Below are 21,458 nucleotides of genomic sequence, written 5' to 3'. Positions count from 1 at the left end.
TTTGTAAATGAATACCTGTGGTTGTGTTCCAATAAAATTTTATTTGCAAACACTGGCTGTGGGCTACAGTTTGCTGACCACTAATCTAGACCATAATATTTTAAGAAAAAATATACCCAGCATCACCACCATTGCTTTAAAGACCACTAAACATAAAGTTAAGACCCTTACCATTTAGTATTTACGAAACACTAGCTTTACTAAACATTATATGAATCTTCTAAACTCAGTCACTACCTAAATTTTTCATTGGAATGCCAAGCTTCAGAATAATGAATATCTGTTGAATTTAAACAATAAAATCTTGCAGACTGCCAATCCAAATAAAAATTTACTGGTAACAGAAGTTTCAACTGGAGCATCAATACTTTTGAATGCATAAATTTAAAGGTCAGATTTATTTACCATATACCAAGTAAAACCATAAAAATCACATTTGTATAGCATTTCATTAATTGTAAATACAATGCAAAAGTTTTTAAAATATTATTATCAATGTGTATTATACTGTCTGTAAAACCATTAACTCCTGGGGGCAAAAAATTAACTCCCGGGGGAGGGAGGGCATGGGCAATATACGTAACCTTAACATTTGTACCCCATAATATGCTGAAATTTAAAAAAAAAAAAGATTTAAACATAAAAAAAAAAAATTAACTCCCTATAAAATACAGTCTATTTAGGCCGGGCGCTGTGGCTCACGCCTGTAATCCTAGCTCTTGGGAGGCCGAGGCGGGCGGATTGCTCAAGGTCAGGAGTTCAAAACCAGCCTGAGCGAGACCCCGTCTCTACTATAAATAGAAAGAAATTAATTGGCCAACTGATATATATATAAAAAATTAGCCGGGCATGGTGGCGCATGCCTGTAGTCCCAGCTACTCGGGAGGCTGAGGCAGGAGGATCGCTTGAGCCCAGGAGTTTGAGGTTGCTGTGAGCTAGGCTGACGCCACGGCACTCACTCTAGCCTGGGCAACAAAGTGAGACTCTGTCTCAAAAAAAAAAAAAAAAAAAAAAAAAAAAAAAAAAAAAAATACAGTCTATTTACATCTGAATGCTACCACCTGTTCCACTCTTCTTGGTACCCAATAACCTGTGAAATTGAAATGTACCTTAACAAACTACATCAACATGCCATAGTCAAGGCATAGCTCTGCATTCTAGATATTCTAGTGAACTCAATAAAACTTTTTTTTTTTTTTCTGAGACAGAGTCTCACTTTGTTGCCCAGGCTAGAGTGAGTGCCATGGCGTCAGCCTAGCTCACAGCAACCTCAAACTCCTGGGCTCAAGCAATCCTCCTGCCTCAGCCTCCCAAGTAGCTGGGACTACAGGCATGCGCCACCATGCCCTGCTAATTTTTTCTATATATTAGTTGGCCAATTAATTTCTATTTATAGTAGAGATGGGGTCTCGCTCTTGCTCAGGCTGGTTTCGAACTCCTGACTTCGAGCAATCCGCCCGCCTCGGCCTCCCAGAGTGCTAGGATTACAGGCATGAGCCACCACGCCCGGCCTCAATGGAACTTTTATAAGCATTTATGTACATTTTGCTAGCTTTCTCTACTAGCCAAATATGTATTACTTTGCTAAAAGAGATAAAAAGATAAAAGAGATTTGGAGATATTTTTAATATTTTCAAAAATGTTACATGAGAAAACACTTGGCTGGTGTGTATTCAGTCTCACAATGACTTTAGAAATGACTAGAAATTTTTAAAACAGTTTCTATGTTTAAAAAATCAGAGCTACTTCTCCACAAAGTATCTCCCTCTAGAATAGGCCAAAATGTTATACTATATATCATTAAAACAATAACAATTTCAATATTCAAATTTCAGGACTTACCGAAAAGGTCCTGTTCTGTTAGCAGATCGAGAATCCCCCCACATCTCTATGTCAAGAGGACCCCAATAAGTAGATTCTTTTTCTACCACACTCTGGTTATAGCGGTACCTGTACAAAACAAACCACAACAAATAAATACTTTTTTTTTCCAAGACACAGAGTCTCATTCTGCCAAGTAGAGTGCAGTGGCGTCATCATAGCTCATTGCAACCCCAAACTCCCGGGCTCAAGTGATCCTCCTTCCTCAGCTTACTGAGTAGCTGAGACTATAGGTGTGTACCACTACACCCCAGGTAATTTTTTTCTATTTTTAGTAGAGATGGGGTCTTGCTCTTCTTACTCAGGCTGGTCTTGAACTCCTGAGTTCAAGCAATCCTCCAACCTTGGTCTCCAAGAGTGCTAGGATTACAGGTGTGAGGCACAGCGCCCGACCAACAAATATGTACTTTAAAACAAGTAAAGGCTAGCGTCCCCTTGCTTGGTCTGTCAGGGATCACAGCAGCATAGATAATCTTGGAGGTCACTTTTAAACATTTACATATTTATTATAAGAAAAATACACCTTTAGGCCGGGCGCTGTGGCTCACGCCTGTAATCCTAGCTCTTGGGAGGCCGAGGCGGGCGGATTGCTCAAGGTCAGGAGTTCAAAACCAGCCTGAGCAAGAGCGAGACCCTGTCTCTACTATAAATAGAAAGAAATCAATTGGCCAACTGATATATATATATAAAAAAAAAAATTAGCCGGGCATGGTGGCACATGCCTGTAGTCCCAGCTACTTGGGAGGCTGAGGCAGAAGGATCACTCGAGCCCAGGAGTTTGAGGTTGCTGTGAGCTAGGCTGACGCCACGGCACTCACTCTAGCCTGGACAACAAAGCGAGACTCTGTCTCAAAAAAAAAAAAAAAAAAAAAAAAACAATGAGACCCATCTCTACTAAAAATAGAAAGAAATTAATTGGCCAACTAAAAATATATAGAAAAAATTAGCTGGGCACGGTGGCGCATGCCTGTAGTCCCAGCTACTCAGGAGGCTGAGGCAGAAGGATCGCTTGAGCCCAGAAGTTTGAGGTTGCTGTGAGCTAGGCTGATGCCATAGCACTCTAGCCTGGGCAACAGAGTGAGACTATGTCTCAAAAAAAAAAAAAAAGAAAAAAAAAAAAAAAGTTAAAAAAAGAAAAAAAAAAAAAAAGAAAAATACACCTTTAATTAAAACGGGTACTCTCGGGCACCATAAACTTTTCAATATACTAAATTAAGTATTTAAAATAATTAATTATTCAAGTCTGTCACTTGCCTGAAAAAAGAAAAAAAAAATAATAATTAATTAAGTAAGTAAGTAAGTATTCACTAATTTTTTCTAGCACCCATTCATGCTTCCTTTTTGGAAATACCATCTTAGCATTAACCCCATTCTCAATCCATGTGGCTAATCCTACACAATCAAGCCTGGCCAATCAGAACAGTCTATTACCCTCACCATAGTGATTGCTTTGAAGATGGACATGTAACTCAAGTCAAGCTGAGAAGTTATCTCAAGGACCTTTGTTATAGCTACTGAAAAAGAACCAAATCTTCATGACCTTGGATTAGGCAATGGTTTCTTAAATACAACACACGAAGCACAAGGAATAAAAGAAAAAATAGATATGGGAGGCCAAGGCAGGAGGATTGCTCAAGGTCAGGAGTTCAAAAACAGCCTGAGCAAGAGCAAGACCCCATCTCTACTAAAAACAGAAAGAAATTAATTGGCCAACTAAAAATATAAAGAAAAATTAGCCGGGCATGGTGGCATATGCCTGTAGTCTCAGCTACTTGGGAGGCTGAAACAGAAGGACTGCTTGAGCCTAGGAGTTTGAGGTTGCTGTGAGCTAGGCTGATGCCATGGCACTCTAAACTGGGGAACAGAGGCAAGCTCTGTCTAAAAAAAAAAAATAATAAAGTAAACTTCATCAAAATTAATAACTTTTATGTATTGAAGGACACCATCAAAAGAGTGAAAAAAATAACTCACAGTTCATCAAAATGGCAGACTAAGAAGTTCCAAGATCTCATTCCTCCACAAAAACATAAAAAAAAAAAAAAAGTAGTAACTGTCTGAACAAACTTTGGTGGGAGCTTTAGAAAAAAAGTCAAAGGTCCCAGCGACTCGGGTGGCTGAGGCGGGAGCACTACTTGAGGCCAGGAGTTCAAGACCAGCCTGGGCAACACAACAAGACCTCCCCACCAATTAAAAAAAATAAGAAAAAATTAACCAGGCACAGTGGCTCACACCTATAATCTCAGCACTTTGGAAGGGCAAGGCAGGAGGCTAGCTTGAGGCTGGGAGTTTGAGACCTGCCTGAGCAACACAGCAAGACATCATCTCCACAAAAATTTTTTAAAAAATAAAAAATTAGCCAGGAATGGTGGCATGTGCCTATTGTCCCAGCTACTCAGGAGGCTGAAGTGGGAGGATCACCTAAGCCCAGAAGTTCGAGGTTGCAGTAAGCAATGATCAGGCCACTACAGTCCAGCCTGGGCAAGAGAACAAGTCCCCGACTCTAAAAAATTTCCTTCCCTCACAAGGAGAGCAGACCATATTTGCAAATTATTGTATATATCTGTTCTACCCTGCCTGGGATATTTAGGTGGTTGTCTCTATTTCAACCTAACTCAGAACTCAGGTGGAAAAGTGGCACGTAGTGCTAACAAAAGCTGCCAAAGCAGACTACAGACTCACAGAAACCTGGGGCAAGAGATTATGGGTAGAGGCCCAGAGAAATTGGGGTGAAACTCTTTGGAAAATTAGGTCATTCCAAAGCAGCACATATACAGGCAATTTAGAAAGCTCCACATGGGCCCAGGCAAGAGATATAATCGTACAAGACCTGAGAACACCATAAACTCTCACCTCGAGCTAATCCCAAGGCTCAAAGCAAACCTAGCTGTGTTGAAGGAGTGTTAGCTAAGAACCAAACTGCAGAGACAGGGAGAGGTGGTTATTTACTTTGTTTTCTGCTTCTCTCTTTTTTGTTTTTCCTGGTTTGTTTTTTGTTTGTCTGTTTGACCTCCTGGCATTCAAGGAAATCTTGGTCAAAACATTAGCTGAATATGAGCTAAAGGAACAGACACTTCAGTAATCACACATAAGAAGAAACAGTCTTTGCAAATATACTTCAGACGAAGTATCAAAACAGACTACTACAGCCTTCAAGAGTCCAAACAAACAAAAAAACCCAGCAAATCCTGAGAAATGGGGAGAATCTGACTTCCAAAGTTGCCATATTATAACAGTAAAATGTCCAATTTCCAAACAAAAAAACCCACAAGAAATACAACACAAACAGAAAATATGGCCCTTTCAAAGAAACAAAATGAATCAATAGAAACAATACCTCAGGAAGCCCAGACATCAAACTTATTAGACATAGACTTTAAAACAACTGTCTTAAATTGCCCTGCGCTCTGCTAGCCACGACCGGGCATATTTATTTAGGGGGAAAAAAAACCGTCTTCATGACCCGCCTAAGCAAGAGCAAGACTCCCTCTCTACAAAAAATAAAATGACATGGCAGCACGGGCCTGTAGTCCTGCCACTTGGGAGGCTGAGGAAGGAGAATCACTTGAGCCCAGGAGTTTCAGGTTGCTGTGAGCTATGACAACATCACTGCCACTACACTCTTGCCCAGGCAACAGAACAAGACTGTCTCAACAAAAAACAAAAAAAACCTGTCTTGAGTATGTCCAAAGAATGAGGCCAGGCGCAGTGGCTCATGCCTGTAATTCTAGCACTCTGAGATGCTAAAGTGGGAGGATTGCTTGACCTCAGGAGTTTGACACCAGCCTAAGCAAGAACAAGACCATCTCTACTAAAAACAGAAAAATTAGGCCAGGCATGGTAGCTCACGTCTGTAATCCTAGCACTCTGGGAGGCCAAGGCAGGCAGATCACTCAAGGTCAGGAGTTCGAAACCAGCCTGAGCAAGGGCGAGACCTCGTCTCTACTAAAAATAGAAAGAAATTAATTGGCCAACTAAAAATATACAGAAAAACTTAGCCAGGCATGGTGGCGCATGCCTGTAGTCCCAGCTACTCGGGGGGCTGAGGTAGAAGGATAGCTTGAGCCCAGGAATTTGAGGTTGCTGGGAGCTGGGCTGACGCCACGGCACTCTAGCCCAGGCAACAAGAGTGAGCCTGTCTCAAAAAAACAAAAAAAAACAGAAAAATTAGCCCAATGTGATGGTGCACACCTGTAATCCTAGCTACTCGGGAGGCTGAAGCAAGAGAATCGTTTGAGCCCAGGAGTTTAATATTGCTGTGAGCTAGGCTGACGCTATGGCACTCTAGCCAGGGCAACAGAGCAAGACTACATTTCAAAAAAAAAAAAAAAAAAAACAACATTGAGGTTGCTGTGAGCTAGGCTGACACCACAGCACTATAGTCAGGGCAACAGAGCAAGACTACATCTAAAAAAAAAAACCAAAAAAAAAAACAAGGAAGGCCAAGGCGGGAGGATCATTTGATTGAGCTCAGGAATTCGAGACCAGCCTGAGCAAGAGCGAGACCCCCATCTCTACTAAAAAATAGAAAGAAATTAGCTGGACAACTAAAAATATATAGAAAAACTTAGCCAGGCATGGTGGCGCATGCCTGTAGTCCCAGCTACTCCGGAGGCTGAGGCAGGAGGATTGCTTGAGCCCAGGAGTTTGAAGCTACTATGAGCTAGGGTGACGCCACAGCACTGTAGCCCAGGCAACAAAGACTCTGTCTCCAAAAAAAGGAAATTAGGAAAACAATGTACAAGTAAATGAGAATATCAAGAAACAGAAGAACCAAACTGGAGCTGTAAAAATGTAATACCTGAAATGAAAAATTTACTGGGTGGGGGGGCAGGGGAGGAAGGAAGGGGTTCAACAGTAGCTTTGAGCAGGGAGAAGAAATAATCAGCAAATTCAAAGATAGGACAATTTAAATTATCAAGTCTGGGCCGGGCGCGGTGGCTCACGCCTGTAATCCTAGCACTCTGGGAGGCCGAGGCGGGCGGATTGCTCAAGGTCAGGAGTTCAAAACCAGCCTGAGCAAGAGCAAGACCCCGTCTCTACTATAAATAGAAAGAAATTAATTGGCCAACTGATATATATATAAAATTAGCCGGGCATGGTGGCGCATGCCTGTAGTCCCAGCTACTCGGGAGGCTGAGGCAGAAGGATCGCTCGAGCCCAGGAGTTTCAGGTTGCTGTGAGCTAGGCTGACGCCACGGCACTCACTCTAGCCTGGACAACAAAGCGAGACTCTGTCAAAAAAAAAAAAAAAAAAAAGAATAAAAAAAAATAATAAATTATCAAGTCTGAAGAGCAAAAAGAAAAAGAAAAAAGAATGGACAAAAGTAAGCAAAACCTAAGAGAATAGGGAGGGAACAGGGGCCATCACCAACCAGGCCAACATACATACCATGGGAGTTTTAGAAGCAAAAAGAAAAGGAGGCAGAGAGATTATTCAAAGAAATAACAGAAAAAACACTCTCCAAATTTGATGACAGATACAAATTTATAAATCCAAGAAGTTTATAAACTTCAAGTAGTATAAATTCACACAGAGACACATTATGATCAAGCTGCCACAAGACAAAGAATCTTGAAAGCAACAAGAAAGAAGCAATCCAATACATACAAAAGAGATCCTTAGTAAGATAAATAAATTAAGATAAACACATTTGACTAGCCTTAAAAACATTTTTTTATGGGAGGCCGAGGTGGGTGGATTGCTCGAGGTCAGGAGTTCGAAACCAGCCTGAGCGAGACCCTGTCTCTACCAAAAATAGAAAGAAATTAATTGACCAACTAAAAATATATACACCAAAAAAAAAAAAAAAAAATTAGCCGGGCATGGTGGTGCATGCCTATAGTCCCAGCTACTCGGGAGGCTGAGGCAGAAGGATCACTTGAGCCCAGGAGATTGAGGTTGCTGTGAGCTAGGCTGACGCCACGGCACTCACTCTAGCCTGAGCAACAAAGTGAAACTCTGTCTCAAAAAAAAAAAACAACTTTTTTTTAAAAGATGAATTAAACAAATTAAATATGGGGTGGGCAAGGAAATGTCAACCAAGAATTCTATATCCAGCAAAACTGTCCTTCAAAAATTAAGAAAAAATTAAGACATTTCCAGATAAAAATCAAGGGAGTTTCTTATCACTAAATAGGCCCTACAAGAAATGCTAAAAGGAGTCCTTCAGAATGAAATGAAAAAAAGCTAAACTGTAATCTGTACCCATATGAAGAAATAAAGATCTCTGGTAAAAGTAAATACATGGACAATTACAAAATCTAGTATCCGCCTGGGCACAGTGGTCATGCGTGTAATATTAGCCCCTTGGGAGGCCAAGGTGGGATGATTGCTTGAGGCCAGTTCAAGACTAGTCTGGAATACTATACAACAAAAAATAAGGTAGCTATATTAATTGATATAGGATAAGCTATTATAATATATTAAGTTTAAAAAACATATACAAAATACTATTTGTAATGTGGTATTATCTGTGTAAAATAGAAAAGAATGTATACAACAAGAGAACTAATACTTCCCAATTCCAAAACTTATCACGAAGCCATAGTAATCAAGACAGTGTGGCACTGGCATAAGGACAGACAAGGGAACAGACCTGAGCGTCTAGAAATAAATCCTCGTATTCAGGGACAAGAGATTTTAGACAAAGTTGCCAATGAGGAAAGGACAGTGTTTTCAACAAATGGTACTGGGAATTAGGACGTCCCCATACAAAAGAATGAATTTGGACTCCTACCTCATACTATATAAAAATTAACTCAAAATGGATCAAAGACCTAAATTAAGAGCTAAAACTGTAAAACTTTTAGAAGAAAACACAGGCAAAAAAATCTGTAACCTTGAATTAGGTAGGTAATGTTTTCTCAGATAAGATACCAAAAGCACAAGCAACAAAAACTTGATAAACTTGATATCATCAAAATTTAAAACTTTTATGATTTTTTTTAGATTTCTGTATCCCAAGTCATCAAAGACTTTTGTGTTTTAAAGGACACCACCAAGAAAGTGAAAATTTATGCAAATTATATATTTGATAAGGGACTTGTATCTAGAATATATAACTATAACAATCAGTAACAAAAAGACAATCAAATTTAAAATATGGGCAAAGGCTCTGAACAGACATTGTTTCCAAAGATACACCAATGGTTAAAAAACACAAGAAAGGGCCAGGTGCAGTGGCTCATGCCTGTAATCCTAGCACTCTGAGAGGCTGAGGCGGGCGGATTGCTCAAGGTCAAGAGTTCGAAACCAGCCTGAGCAAGAGCGAGACCCCGTCTCTACTATAAATAAAAAAAAAGAAATTAATTGGCCTACTTATATTAAAAAAATTAGCCAGGCATGGTGGCACATGCCTGTAGTCCCAGCTACTTGTGAGGCTAAGGCAGCAGGATTGCTTGAGCCCAGGAGTTTGAGGTTGCTGTGAGCTAGGCTGACGCCATGGCACTCATTCTAGCCTGGGCAATGCAAAGTGAAACCACAATGAGATATGACTTAAATCCATGAGTGACTATAATCAAAAGACAGGCTGGGCCCAGCGGCTCACGCCTATAATCCTAGCACTATGGGAGGCTGAAGCGGGCGGATAGCTTGAGCTCAGGAGTTCAAAACCAGCCTGAGCAAGAGCCAGACACCGCCTCTACTAAAAATAGAAAGAAATTAATTGGACAACTAAAAATATACAGAAAAAATTAGCCAGGCATGGTGGTACATGCCAGTAGTCTCAGCTACTAAGGAGGATGAGGCAGTAGGATCGCTTGAGCCCAGGAGTCTGACATTGCTGTGAGCTAGGCTGATGCCACAGCACTCTAGCCAGGAAAACCAAGTGAGACTCTGTCTCAGAAAAAAAAAAAAAAGATAACTGGAAGGTGGGGGGGGGGAGCGGATTAAAAAAAGACAGTGAAATGTTTATTCAGAAGTGGAGAAAACTGGATCCCTCACAGAATGTTGATGAGGATGGGGCAAAAGATTTCTCAAACTGGTCAGGTGGGGTGGCTCACACCTGCAATCCTAATACTTGGAGAGGCAGAGGCAGGAGAATTACTTGAGGCCAGCCTGAGCAACACAGTGAGACCTTGTTTCTACAAAATTTTAAAAATTTGCCAGGCATGGTGGTGCACACATGTAGCTACTTGGGCTAAGGCAGGAGGATCACTAGAGCCCTGAAGTTTGAGCTATAATGGTGTACCACTTTATTCTAGCCTGGGCAACAGCGCAAGACCCTGTCTCAAAAAAAAAGATTTATCAAACTATCTAGTAGTGCTTCCCTCCATAGTTTTCCTCAGGATAACTGTAGCTCTCAGAAATATGCAGTTTATTCTAGCAAAGCAACAATTATAGGTCATGGAACCAAAATGATCTCACTTATCAGATCCCAGTAAAGAAGCTGGTTGATATACACAGGACTGAGCCGTGAAAGTCATGATCTCCTAAGGAGTGATAAACAACTCACCTATCATATCAACTAGCTCTGAAAAGAAATGGTACTAAAACATCAATCCCATAAATGGGATGGCAGTGAACAGGCAAGTAGGAACAAGAAGGGCCTGATACCTTATTGCCCAGATCCTACACCCAATCGATGCTATAATACAATGAGCAGAAGGGGCCCAGGGGCTAGTTCTAAAGCAAAAAAGTCTTTCGTGTTTTAAAGGACACCACCAACAAATTAAAAGACAACCCACAGAATGGGAATGCAAGCTCAGGTGAAGGTGCTGCAGGTACAGATCTTGGTGGTAGCAATAAATATCTAACTGAGAACTCTTTGATGGTTAAAGTGAAAAACAGTCCCATGTTGAACATGGGTCAGCTGAATATGAGTCAGCTGGTCCAGAAAGACGGCAAGCATTATGTACTCCTAGTGACACTCTTCTAATTCCTTTTTTTGAGACAGGGTCTTGCTCTGTCTCCCCAGCTAGACTATAGTGGCATCATCATAGCTCACTGGAACCTAAAACTCCTGGGCTCAAGTGATCTTCTTGCCTCAGCCTCCTGAGTAGCTGGGACTATAGGTGTATGCCACCACACACAGGCCATCAATTACTGTAATTCCTACAAGTTTCCAAGAAGCTAACCAGTAAGTTATAGGAATAATACCTTCCCATTGTAGGTCAGTACCCTTTATGACTGGAACTATGATGGTAGCTAATTGATTTCAAAACTCTTTTATTCTTTCCCCACCCGTGACAATCATTTTCTGTGGCTCTGATTTAGACTATGCTAAGTGTCTCGTATAAGTGAAATCAGACAATATTTGTCCTTTTTTGACTGGCTTATTTCACTTAGCATAATGTCCTCAAGATTCTTCCATGTTGTAGTGTATGTCAGAATTACCTTCCTGTTTAAGGCTGAATAATATTTCACTGTATGTACATACATTTTACTTACCCATTCATCCATCTATGGGGGACATTTGAGTTGCTCCCACTTTTTAGCTATTGTGAATAATGCTGTTATGAACATGGGTACAAACATCTCTTCAAGACTCTGCTTTAAATTCTTTTGGGTATATACCAAGAAGAGTAATTGTGGATCATATGGAAATTCTATTTACAATTTTTTGAGGAACTGCCATACTGCTTTGCCTTTCATTATTAATTAATAAAAACATTCCTAGGAAATGCTTTCACTTTGGTCCATCTTGGACAGGTCTAAGAATTTCACTTCTAGCCACACAATACCAACACCCCAGGCCATCCTTCTTTTTTTGAGTCAGAGTCTCACTCTGATGCCCCAGGCTAGAGTGCCGTGGCATCAGCCTAGCTCACAGCAACCTCAAACTCCTGGGCTCAAGCGATCCTACTGCCTCAGCCTCCCAAGTAGCTGAAACTACAGGCATGCGCCACCATGCCCAGCTAAGTTTTCTATATATTTTTAGTTGGCCAATTAATTTCTTTCTATTTTTAGTAGAGATGGGGTCTTACTCTTGCTCAGGCTGTTTTCGAACTCCTGATCTTGAGCAATCCACCTGCCTCAGTCTCCCAGAGTGCTAGGATTACAGGTGTGAGCCACTACACCCGGCCCCATCCTTCTTAATGATGGTTTTAACTTTAAAAGCCAACAAAATAGAAACCAGGGGTCCTATTCTATTACTTTTAGCTGTGTTATTTAACAACTTGATACTGCTTTAAACACTAATTTTTTCCAAAGTAAATGCTCTGGGCCCAACAGAACACTCAGTTAAGAGCATCAAAGGTTGCCAGAAAGCAAGGGTTGCTTTGACTGCCTATTCCACTCCCCAAATCTAACTATGAGCTTTTAAACAGTAGCAACTTTAAGATGTGTTACAGGAGCTGGAAATGAGTGGCTGCTGGAAGCACCCTTGCCCTCCAAAAGATGCCCACTTAAAAATTTTAAGTGTAGACCGGGCGTGGTGGCTCATGCCTGTAATCCTAGCACTCTGGGAGGCCAAGGCGGGCGGATTGCTCGAGGTCAGGAGTTCGAAACCACCCTGAGCGAGACCCTGTCTCTACTAAAAAGTAGAAAGAAATTAATTGACCAACTAAAAATATATATATACAAAAAATTAGCCAGGCATGGTGGCGCATGCCTGTAGTCCCAGCTACTTGGGAGGCTGAGGCAAGAGGATAACTTGAGCCCCGGAGATTGAGGTTGCTGTGAGCTAGGCTGACGCCACGGCACTCACTCTAGCCTGGGCAACAAAGTGAGATTCTGTCTCCAAAAAAAAAAAAATTTTAAGTGTATTCACTCCAATTATTACCAGGTCTCAAAAGAGTCGTTCCAGATCTGGAAACATGTCTGCTGCCTTCCCAGCATGGAGTAACAATTTCTCAGGCTCCCTCTCTAGACTCAGAGCCTGATTCCCCATTGATGATACTTGCCTTATCTATCCTCAGATCACATTCAAAAATTAATTAAAAATGGATCAAAGACACATGTAAAAGCTAAGACTATAAAGCTTCTAAAAGAAAATACAAGGCCAGGCATGGTAGGTCATGCTTGTAATCCCAGTACTTTGGTAGGAAAGCTTGAGGCCAGTTCATTACTGACCTGGGCAAGAGATTAGCCAGGCATAGTGGCACATACCTGTAGTCCCAGCTACTTGAGTTGAAGTGGGAGGAATGCTTAAGCTCAGGAGTTACAGTGAGCTGTGATTGCTCCACTGCACTCCAGCCTGGATGACACGAGACCTAGTCTCAAACACACACACACGAGAAAATCTTTTTGAGCTTGATGTCAGCAAAGATTTCTTAGAATTTTGAGAGCACTAACCATTAAAGGAAAAGATCCAAATTGAAACCTGCTCTTCAAAAGACACTGTTGACCAGATACAGTGGTTCACACTTATAATCCCAGCACTTTGGGAGGCCGAGGCAGGAGGATCACTTGAGGCCAGGAGTTCAAGATGAGCCTGGGCAACATAGCGAGAGTGAGACCCCATCTCTACAAAATATAAAAAATAAAAAATTAACCAGGCATGGTAGCTCACGCCTGTAGTCCCAGGTATTCAGGAGGCTGAGGCAGGAGGATCACCTAAAGTCCAGGAGTTCAAGGCTGCAGTGAGCTATGATCATGCCATTGTACTCCAGCCTGGAGACAGAGCAACACCCTCTCTCTCAAAAAAAAAAAAAAAAAAAAAAACAATAGGCAAACTAAAAACAGGGAGTAAATATTTACAACACATATCTGACAAATACTCACTATGATTAGTCATAAGGAAAATACAAAATAAAACTACAATAAGATACCAGTATACACCCACTAGAATGGCTAAAATTAAAAAGATAGCAAATCAAATACAAAAGGATTTCCAGCAATCAGAACTCTCATACTTGCACTCTCCACTCAAAAAATAAAAAGGAACTCTCATCCATTGCTAGAGAGAATGCAAAATAGTACAATCGATTTGGAAACTGGCCTGACAAACACTACCCTATGACCAGCAATTCCACTTCTCAGTATTTATCCAAGAATAGTGGAAATAAAAGACACATACAAAAATCCCATCTAAGCTTTATTTATAATACCCTTAAAAAAAAAAACAGAAACTACCTAAATATCCTTCTATAGGAGATGAGATAAACATTGGTGTCCTGAAGGGTTTTCCTATCTGGGGCAGTATACTTCATTTAGGTTTCAAATGAATTGAGATGACTTTATTTGGTAAAGTGAGAGAAGGGTGAGTAGGGGAGGGCAGGCAGAAAAGGAGAATCAAAAAGTTTATTTTTAAACTTTTTAAAAATAATGATAAAATATATACATATGTAACAAAATTTACCATTTTAACTATTTTTAAGTGTACAATTCAGCTACAGTAATCAAAACAGTACAGTACTGGCATAAGGATTTATATTATAGAAATGAAATGGAATAGAACTGATTTTCAACAAAGGTGTCAGGACCTTTGTTGAAATGGGGAAAGAACAATCTTTTCCCAAACGTAAAATAGAGGAAAACTGGATATCCACAAGCAAAAAAATGAAATGAGATGCTTATCTAACACCATATACAAAAGTTAACTCAAAATGGATCAAAGACCTAAATGTAAGAGATAAAACCATAAAACTCTTAGAAGAAAACATAAGCGGAAAGTATCATGACATTGGATTGGCAATAATTTGCAAATGAAGCACAGGTAATAGAAGAAAAAATAGACAGGCCGGGCATGGTGGCTCACGCCTGTAATCGCAGCTCTATGGGAGTCTGAGGCAGGCAGATTGGTCACGAGGTCAAGAGTTCGAAACCAGCCTGAGCAAGAGCGAGACCCCCGTCTCTACTATAAATAGAAAAGAAATTAATTGGCCAACTAATATATAGAGAAAAAATTAGCCGGGCACGGTGGCGCATGCCTGTAGTCCCAGCTACTCGGGAGGCTGAGGCAGCAGGATTGCTTGAGCCCAGGAGTTTGAGGTTGCTGTGAGCTAGGCTGACGCCACAGCACTCACTCTAGCCTGGGCAACAAAGCGAGAGACTCTGTCTCAAAAAATAAAAAGAAAAAGAAAGAAAGAAAAAAATTAAAAATAGACTAATTAGACTTCATCAAAACTAAAACCTTTTGTGCAGCAAAGGGCACTATCAACAGAGTAAAAAGACAATACACAAAATGCGAAAAAAATTTGTAAATCACATATTTGATGACATATTAATATCCAGAGTATACAAAGAACTCCTAAAACTCAACTACTACACCAAAAACCCAACTTTAGAAGGGTCAAAGGACATGAATAAACATTTCTCCAAAAGAGCATATACAAATAGCCAATAAGCACATGAAAAGATGCTCAGCTTCACTAGTCATTAGGGAAATGTGAATCAAAACCACAATCAGATACCACTTCACATCCATATGGATGGCTACTATAATAAAAAACAGAAAATAACAAGTATTGGCCAGGATGTGGAGAAACTGGAACTTGTTTTAGTCTGCTAGGACTGCCATAACAAAATACCACAAACTCTACTCAAGAGGCTGAGGAGGGAGGATTAAAGCCAAGAGTTTGAGGCCCCACTGCACTATACTGCACCTGTGAATAACCACTGCACTCCAGCCGGGACAACACAGTAAGACCCTGTCTCTCAAAAAAAAAAAAAGAAAACACAGACTGGGTGGCTTAAACAATGGAAATTTCTTTTCTCACAGTTCTGGAGGCTGTATTTCCAAAAACAGTCACATTTGGGGTTAGAGGTTCAACATACAAATTCTGGGGAGAGGGTCACAATTCAGTCTATAAGAAAACCCTTGTGTATTGCTGATAGAATGTAAACTGGTATAGCCACTATGGAAAACAGTAATGGTGGCTCCTCAAAAAATTATACACAGGCTGAGCATGATGGCTCACACCTGTAATCTCAACACTTTGGGAAGATCGCTTGAGACTAGGAATGCAAGACTAGCCTGGACAACACAGCAAGATCCCATCCCTAAAATAATAAAAAGAAAAATTAAAAAGAAATTCTGATACATACTACAACATGGATGAATTCTGAAGTCATTATGCTAAGTAAAATAAGACACACAAAAAAGAATATTAGAATTCTACTTATATGAAATACCTAGTCAAATTCATAGAGACAGAAAGTAGAATGGTTGTTGTCATGAGTTAGGGGAGTAGAGAATAGGGAGTTGCTGTTTAATGGGTACAGAGTTTCAGTTTGGGAAGATGAAAAAAGTTTTGAAGCTAGATGGTGATGATGGTTGCACAACAACATGAATGTACTTAATATCACTGAATGGCACACTTAAAATTGTTAAAAAGGTAAAACAAGCAAAAACCAAGAAAACACGATGAGATACCACTTCACACCAATTACTGTAGCTATTATTTTTTTAAAAAGGCACCAAAAAAACAGAAAATAACAAGTGTTGGTGAGGATGTCACACATTACTGGTGGGAATGTAAAATGGTGCAGCCACTGAGGAAAACAGTATGGTGGTTCCTCAAAAAGATAAACATAGATTTAAATTTAACATATTCCCAACAAAATTTAAAACAGGGACTCAAAGAGATATTTGTAGACCAATGTTCATAGCAGCATTATTCATAATAGCCAAAAGGTAGAAACAACCCAAGTGTCTACTACAGATGAATGGATAAACAAAATGTGGTCTATACAAACAATGGAATATTATTCGCCATAAAAAGGAATAAAGTTCTGATACATGCTACAACATAGATATGCCCTGAAATCATTATGCTAAGTGAAATAAGCCAGACACAAAAAAGGACAAATACTGTATGATTCCATTAAGTATATGTGGTACCCAGAACAGGCAAACTCACAGAGACACAAAGTTGATAATACTAGGAGCTAGAGAGAGGAGGAAATGGGGAGTTATTTGCTTGATGGTTACAGAGTTTCTGTTTAGGGTGATGAAGTTTTGGAAACAGTGGTGTTGGTTGTACTATATTGCGAATGTAATTAATGCCACTAAATTGTACACTTAAAAATCTTTTAAAAGGAAAATTTTGTTACAATATACATTAAAAAACATATTTATCACAATTTGTTAAAAAAGTTGAATAAACTAAAAACCATTGAAATATATACCTTAAATGGGTGAACGGAATGGTATAGAAATTATAACCCAAAAAAATGGTAGCTAACATTTAGTGAACACTCTGCACACCAGGTACACTGGACATTATATGTGTTACATCTCACAAAAACCTATGAAGTGGCTATATTTCTTAATCTCATTTCAAAGAAGGAAACTGAGACTTAGAGAGGTTAGGAAATTTGCCCAACATCAGCGAGTTAATGAAGGGTGCAGGGATTCAATCACTATCAGATTTCAAAGATTCTATAGTTACCCACTCTGCTATACTGAATCTCAGTGTGACAGGGCTATAAAAGGCACTCAATAGATGCGCATTTACTAAGTGAAGGAAATAAATGTGCTGTGGGAGCCCAACAGAAAAATTATTTCCAAGCACTTGGTATATAACTAGAATATTCCATCAAAGAATGACTTTAAAATTTCAATTTTCCAATAGTTTTAATACAACTTTGAATCAGATATTAACATCATCTTACACATTTAAATGTGTTGGTAGAAGAGTATAATCTTGCCAAATTTCTGCAACAAGTGGGGAGAGTACATTTATTAAGTAACCTCTCTCTTGACAGTTCTGTTCTATCTAAAAGACTACAAGAACATAAGATCCTAAAGGAACAAAAATAAACCTAAGTCTGATAACAGAATTCTATATGGAAAGATGCTACAATTGTCCAGGGAGACCTGGTACCTATCCTTTAAGTTAGCTATCTAGTTAAGTGCTAGTTCTGGAGAAGAGGTTCGGATTTAGCTTTTATTAAGTTTCACCAAAATGGTAACAGATCATTAGTTACTCTGCACATTACCAGTCACCAGTTCTTGATATCTTTCTCTATAGTCCTCACAGGTTTGTTGATGGTGATATATTTAAATCTTTCACACTGGTGGCATTACTCAAAAGAAACTAACAAACCTAGAGCATAATCCAGAGTTCAGAAAATGAACCAGGTGACGAGGCACATCAGTCTACTGAACTCTTTCACCTAGATCCAGCTATTCTGACCTTCACAAGCAAACCTGGAATATGCAAAAAATATATATAATTACCCTTAGTTTATGTACCCTATAAAACAAGACATTTCTTTTTATTTAAAAAAAAAGACACTAACCATTAGCACAGTATCAATTCTGTAATAAAGAGAAAAACATATATTTACAACACCAAAAGGAATCTAAAGCGTGAATGCGAGGAAACCTCCCTCTCCTCCCACATTCGCCCAACGGGCGCAGAACCCACCAGACCACTCCCCCATCTCCAGGTCCTACTGCTCCGCAGGCCAGGTTCACAGCTCTTGAACCCCACGGTCGGGTGGAGCCCACTCGAGTCCGCCCAGGTCTGAGGGCTAAGCACAAGAGCTCCCTTTCTAGCGATGCCTCAAAATTGGATCAGAAGCAGGAAAAAGAAGAGCGAGCCCGTCTGCAGCTCCGCAGACGAGGAACACCGAGCCGCAACCACGCGCCGACCCCCCAGCCCCACAGCTGGCCACTCCGCGAGGGGACCGGTAATTCTACCGTCGCGCCGGGCTCCGCCCCGGGCCCGCGACGGTTCCGGGGCGTTCCTGCCGCTGGCAGCACCTCCCTCACCACACCGCCTGGCTCTCTTCTTCCGGAGCGAGGCCGCGGCCGCCCCGCGACACCAAAGCCACAGCTTCCAGGCCGCGCAGGCCCACGACGTCCAGAGCGGCCTGTCCGCTGGCTATTTCCCCGCAGGCTCCGGCACGCCCTCTCTCCAGCCCCGGGCCCTTACCGAGGCAGCGCAGCCTCCAGGGCCCGCTCCTCCTTCTCCTCAGCAGCCGCCACCGACCCAGCGCCGTGGAGACCGGAACTTCCTCCGCGCGGTGCCACCGCTTCCACAAAGGCGCCGCGCCGTTGCCTTAAGCGCTCGGCCCGCCGGGAAATGAAGTACAGCTGCTGGTCCCGCCGACTCCACTCCCGCCGTGCCCCGCGCTCAGTAGGCTAGCCTACTGGGGCGGGGCGTAAGGGCACGCTCCTTGTCGCTATCCAATAAGAGGGCGCGCTTCTCCTCCCGGCTCCGCGGGACCTGCTGGGGGTTGTGGTTTGGCTTCTGCTCTAAAGCAGCTTGCCTTCTTGTGCTTTCCTCAAAGTTGAGGAAGGCGTGCAGTTTGTTGGCGTCTTGGCCTTCCGGAGGTTTGCTCTCTGTCAGCGGCTCGGTTATGACCCTGGCCTGCCTAGCTCGAGGCCTTCTTATTGTCCGTTAGTGTGAAGGAAATGAAAGGGAGGCTTTTTGGGCCTAAGCTTAAGCCATCTTAGGAATGGGCTGCTGGCCATGCCATCACAGAAGGCCCTGGCTCTCGGCCCTAACAGGCCAGGGAGCGTAGCCCATCTCCTTGAGACCTAAGGATTGGTGCAAGAGAAGCAGGATTAGAGTACCAATACGTCATAGAAGCTCGTCCTCTTTTCCCTGTGATGGATTTCCATGTTAGGCATCCCCAGCTCAAAAATACCAGGCAGACATCATCTGTTAAAGGTTCAGTAGCCTGACCCACAAACAAAAGTCCACCCAGCTTCTACCGGGTCTTGCTAGCTATTGGGCAATAAATATGACTTATGCAAGGGTCACAGAGGAGCTGGAAGGTAACTACAAATAAGCAATCTAGCAGAAAACAGGGCAGCACAGCTTAGGTTTACAGCTTGTTTTCAGAATCTTCCAGCTAATGTTCTTCCAAGCGCCAGCTTCTAGTTCCCAGGTGGATTGTCTACATTGTTGAAAAGGCTTGCTGGTCCTGGCCACCTGGTTTCCCTTCAGTAGGTCCTTGGGAAAGATAACCTGATTTTATACCCTAAGTTCAACATTATAGGATCAAAGAAGTCTGCTGCAAGAAAAATCCAATAGGCATTCTAAAATAAAGCAGGCTTTATTTGTAAAGAAAGGAGGTTGTTGGACAGAGTAGTCTTTGAACTTACCTTCCCACTTTTGACTTCCCTATCCTGTTGCAAAGTCAAAGTCATTCCTTCATTCAAGAACTGAATGAAGCATCCCCTGTGTGACAAGCACAAGTGCTGGGCATATAGGAATGAACAAAGCTGATAAGCTGCTCTGCTCTAGTGGAGATGGAGGTGGGGGCAGGTACTTGAGACAAAATAAACTAAACATGATATACCATCTCTCTAATGGTGGTAAATGCTATGGAGAAAAAGGAAGGAAGAACGAGAAAACTGTAACTTTAAGTAGAACAATCAGGGAAGGCCTCACTGAGATATTGGAATAAAGACCCCAAGAAGATGAGGAACCAAGCTTTTGGGCTATCTGGGAAAAGAGTGTTCTGGGCAGAAAGAATAGCAAGGGCAGGCCAGGTGCAGTGGCTCATGCCTATAATCCTAGCATGCTGGGAGGCTAAGGCGGGAGGATTGCTTGAGGTCATGAGTTGGAGACCAGCTTGAGCAACAGCAATACCCTGTCTCTACTAAAAATAGAAAGAAATTAGCTGGACAACTAAAAATATATAGAAAAAATAGCCAGTTATGGTGGAACATGGCTGTAGTCCCAGCTACTTGGGATGCTGAGACAGAAGGATTGCTTAAGCCCAGGAGTTTGAGGTTGCCATGAGCTCGGCTAACGCCACGGCACTCTAGCTCGGGCAACAGAGCGAGACTCTGTCTCAAAAAAAAGCATAATAACAAGGGCCAAAAGCCCTGAGGTGTGGGTATGACTGGACTTTTCCAGGACTAGTAAGGAGTCTTGAATAGAGTTGTGTCAGGGTAAGAGTGAGAGGAGATGAGGTGAGAAAGATAAGGAGGAGGGCAGCTCTTCCCATGTCTTGTAGACTGATGAAATGTTTGGTTTCTGTGAGGAGGGAGATGGAAAGTTGTTGGAAGGCTACTAACAAAGGGATATCATGGACCTGACTTCCATGTTAACAGGATTCCTCTGGCTGCTGTGTGGAAAATAGACTGAAGGTGGGAAAGGGCAGAAGCAGGACAGCCAGTTAAGAAGCTATTGCAGGCATCAAAAACTCAACCTAAGGCCGGGTGTGGTGGCTCACGCCTGTAATCCTAGCTCTCTGGGAGGCCGAGGTGAGCGGATCGTTTGAGCTCAAAACCAACCTGAGCAAGAGCGAGACCCCGTCTCTATTATAAATAGAAAGAAATTGGTCAACTAATATATATAGAAAAAATTAGCCGGGTATGGTGGCACATGCCTGTAGTCCCAGCTACTCGGGAGGCTTAGGCAGCAGGATCGCTTGAGCCCAGGAGTTTGAGGTTGCTGTGAGCTAGGCTGACGCCAGGGCACTCACTCTAGCCTGGGCAACAAAGTGAGACTCTGTCTCAAAAAAAAAAAAAAAAGAAGGAGAAGAAGCTATTGCAGTAATCCAACCACAGAAGGATTGTGTTTGTACCAGTGTGGCCACAGTAGAAACAGGAACATGTTGCACTGGAGTGAGGGAAGAGAGGAGAGAAGAAAAGAAAGAAGGTAGGAAGAGCAGGAGCTCAGTTTGGGGTAGGTTGAGTTTGTTTTTGTTTTCAGACAGTCTTACTCTGTTGCCCAGGCTACAGTGCTGTGGCGTCACCCTAGCTCACAGCAACCTCAAACTCCTTGGG

General features: G+C 41.7%; 1 protein-coding gene across 10 annotated transcripts in view; it reads right to left on the bottom strand.

Annotated features, from left to right (window-relative positions):
- The window catches only part of RBM6 (RNA binding motif protein 6), a 122,926-nt gene extending 104,096 nt beyond the window's left edge, over positions 1-18,830 (bottom strand). For 3 of the 10 annotated variants that reach the window (XM_012771325.3, XM_076007879.1, XM_012771333.3), the window contains exons 1-2: positions 18,646-18,830; positions 1,843-1,950 (exon numbers count right to left, since the gene is read on the bottom strand). In XM_012771325.3, the coding sequence (XP_012626779.2) occupies positions 1,843-1,886 (44 nt within the window). In that variant the 5' untranslated portion in view covers positions 1,887-1,950; positions 18,646-18,830. The other 7 variants (XM_076007876.1, XM_076007877.1, XM_012771327.2 and 4 more) reach the window with 7 other exon arrangements.
- Positions 18,831-21,458: the final 2,628 nt, after the last annotated feature.

This window comes from Microcebus murinus, chromosome 1, assembly GCF_040939455.1.
Source record: "Microcebus murinus isolate Inina chromosome 1, M.murinus_Inina_mat1.0, whole genome shotgun sequence".
Taxonomy (NCBI): domain Eukaryota; kingdom Metazoa; phylum Chordata; class Mammalia; order Primates; family Cheirogaleidae; genus Microcebus; species Microcebus murinus.
This window is presented reverse-complemented; position numbering and strand designations above follow the sequence as displayed.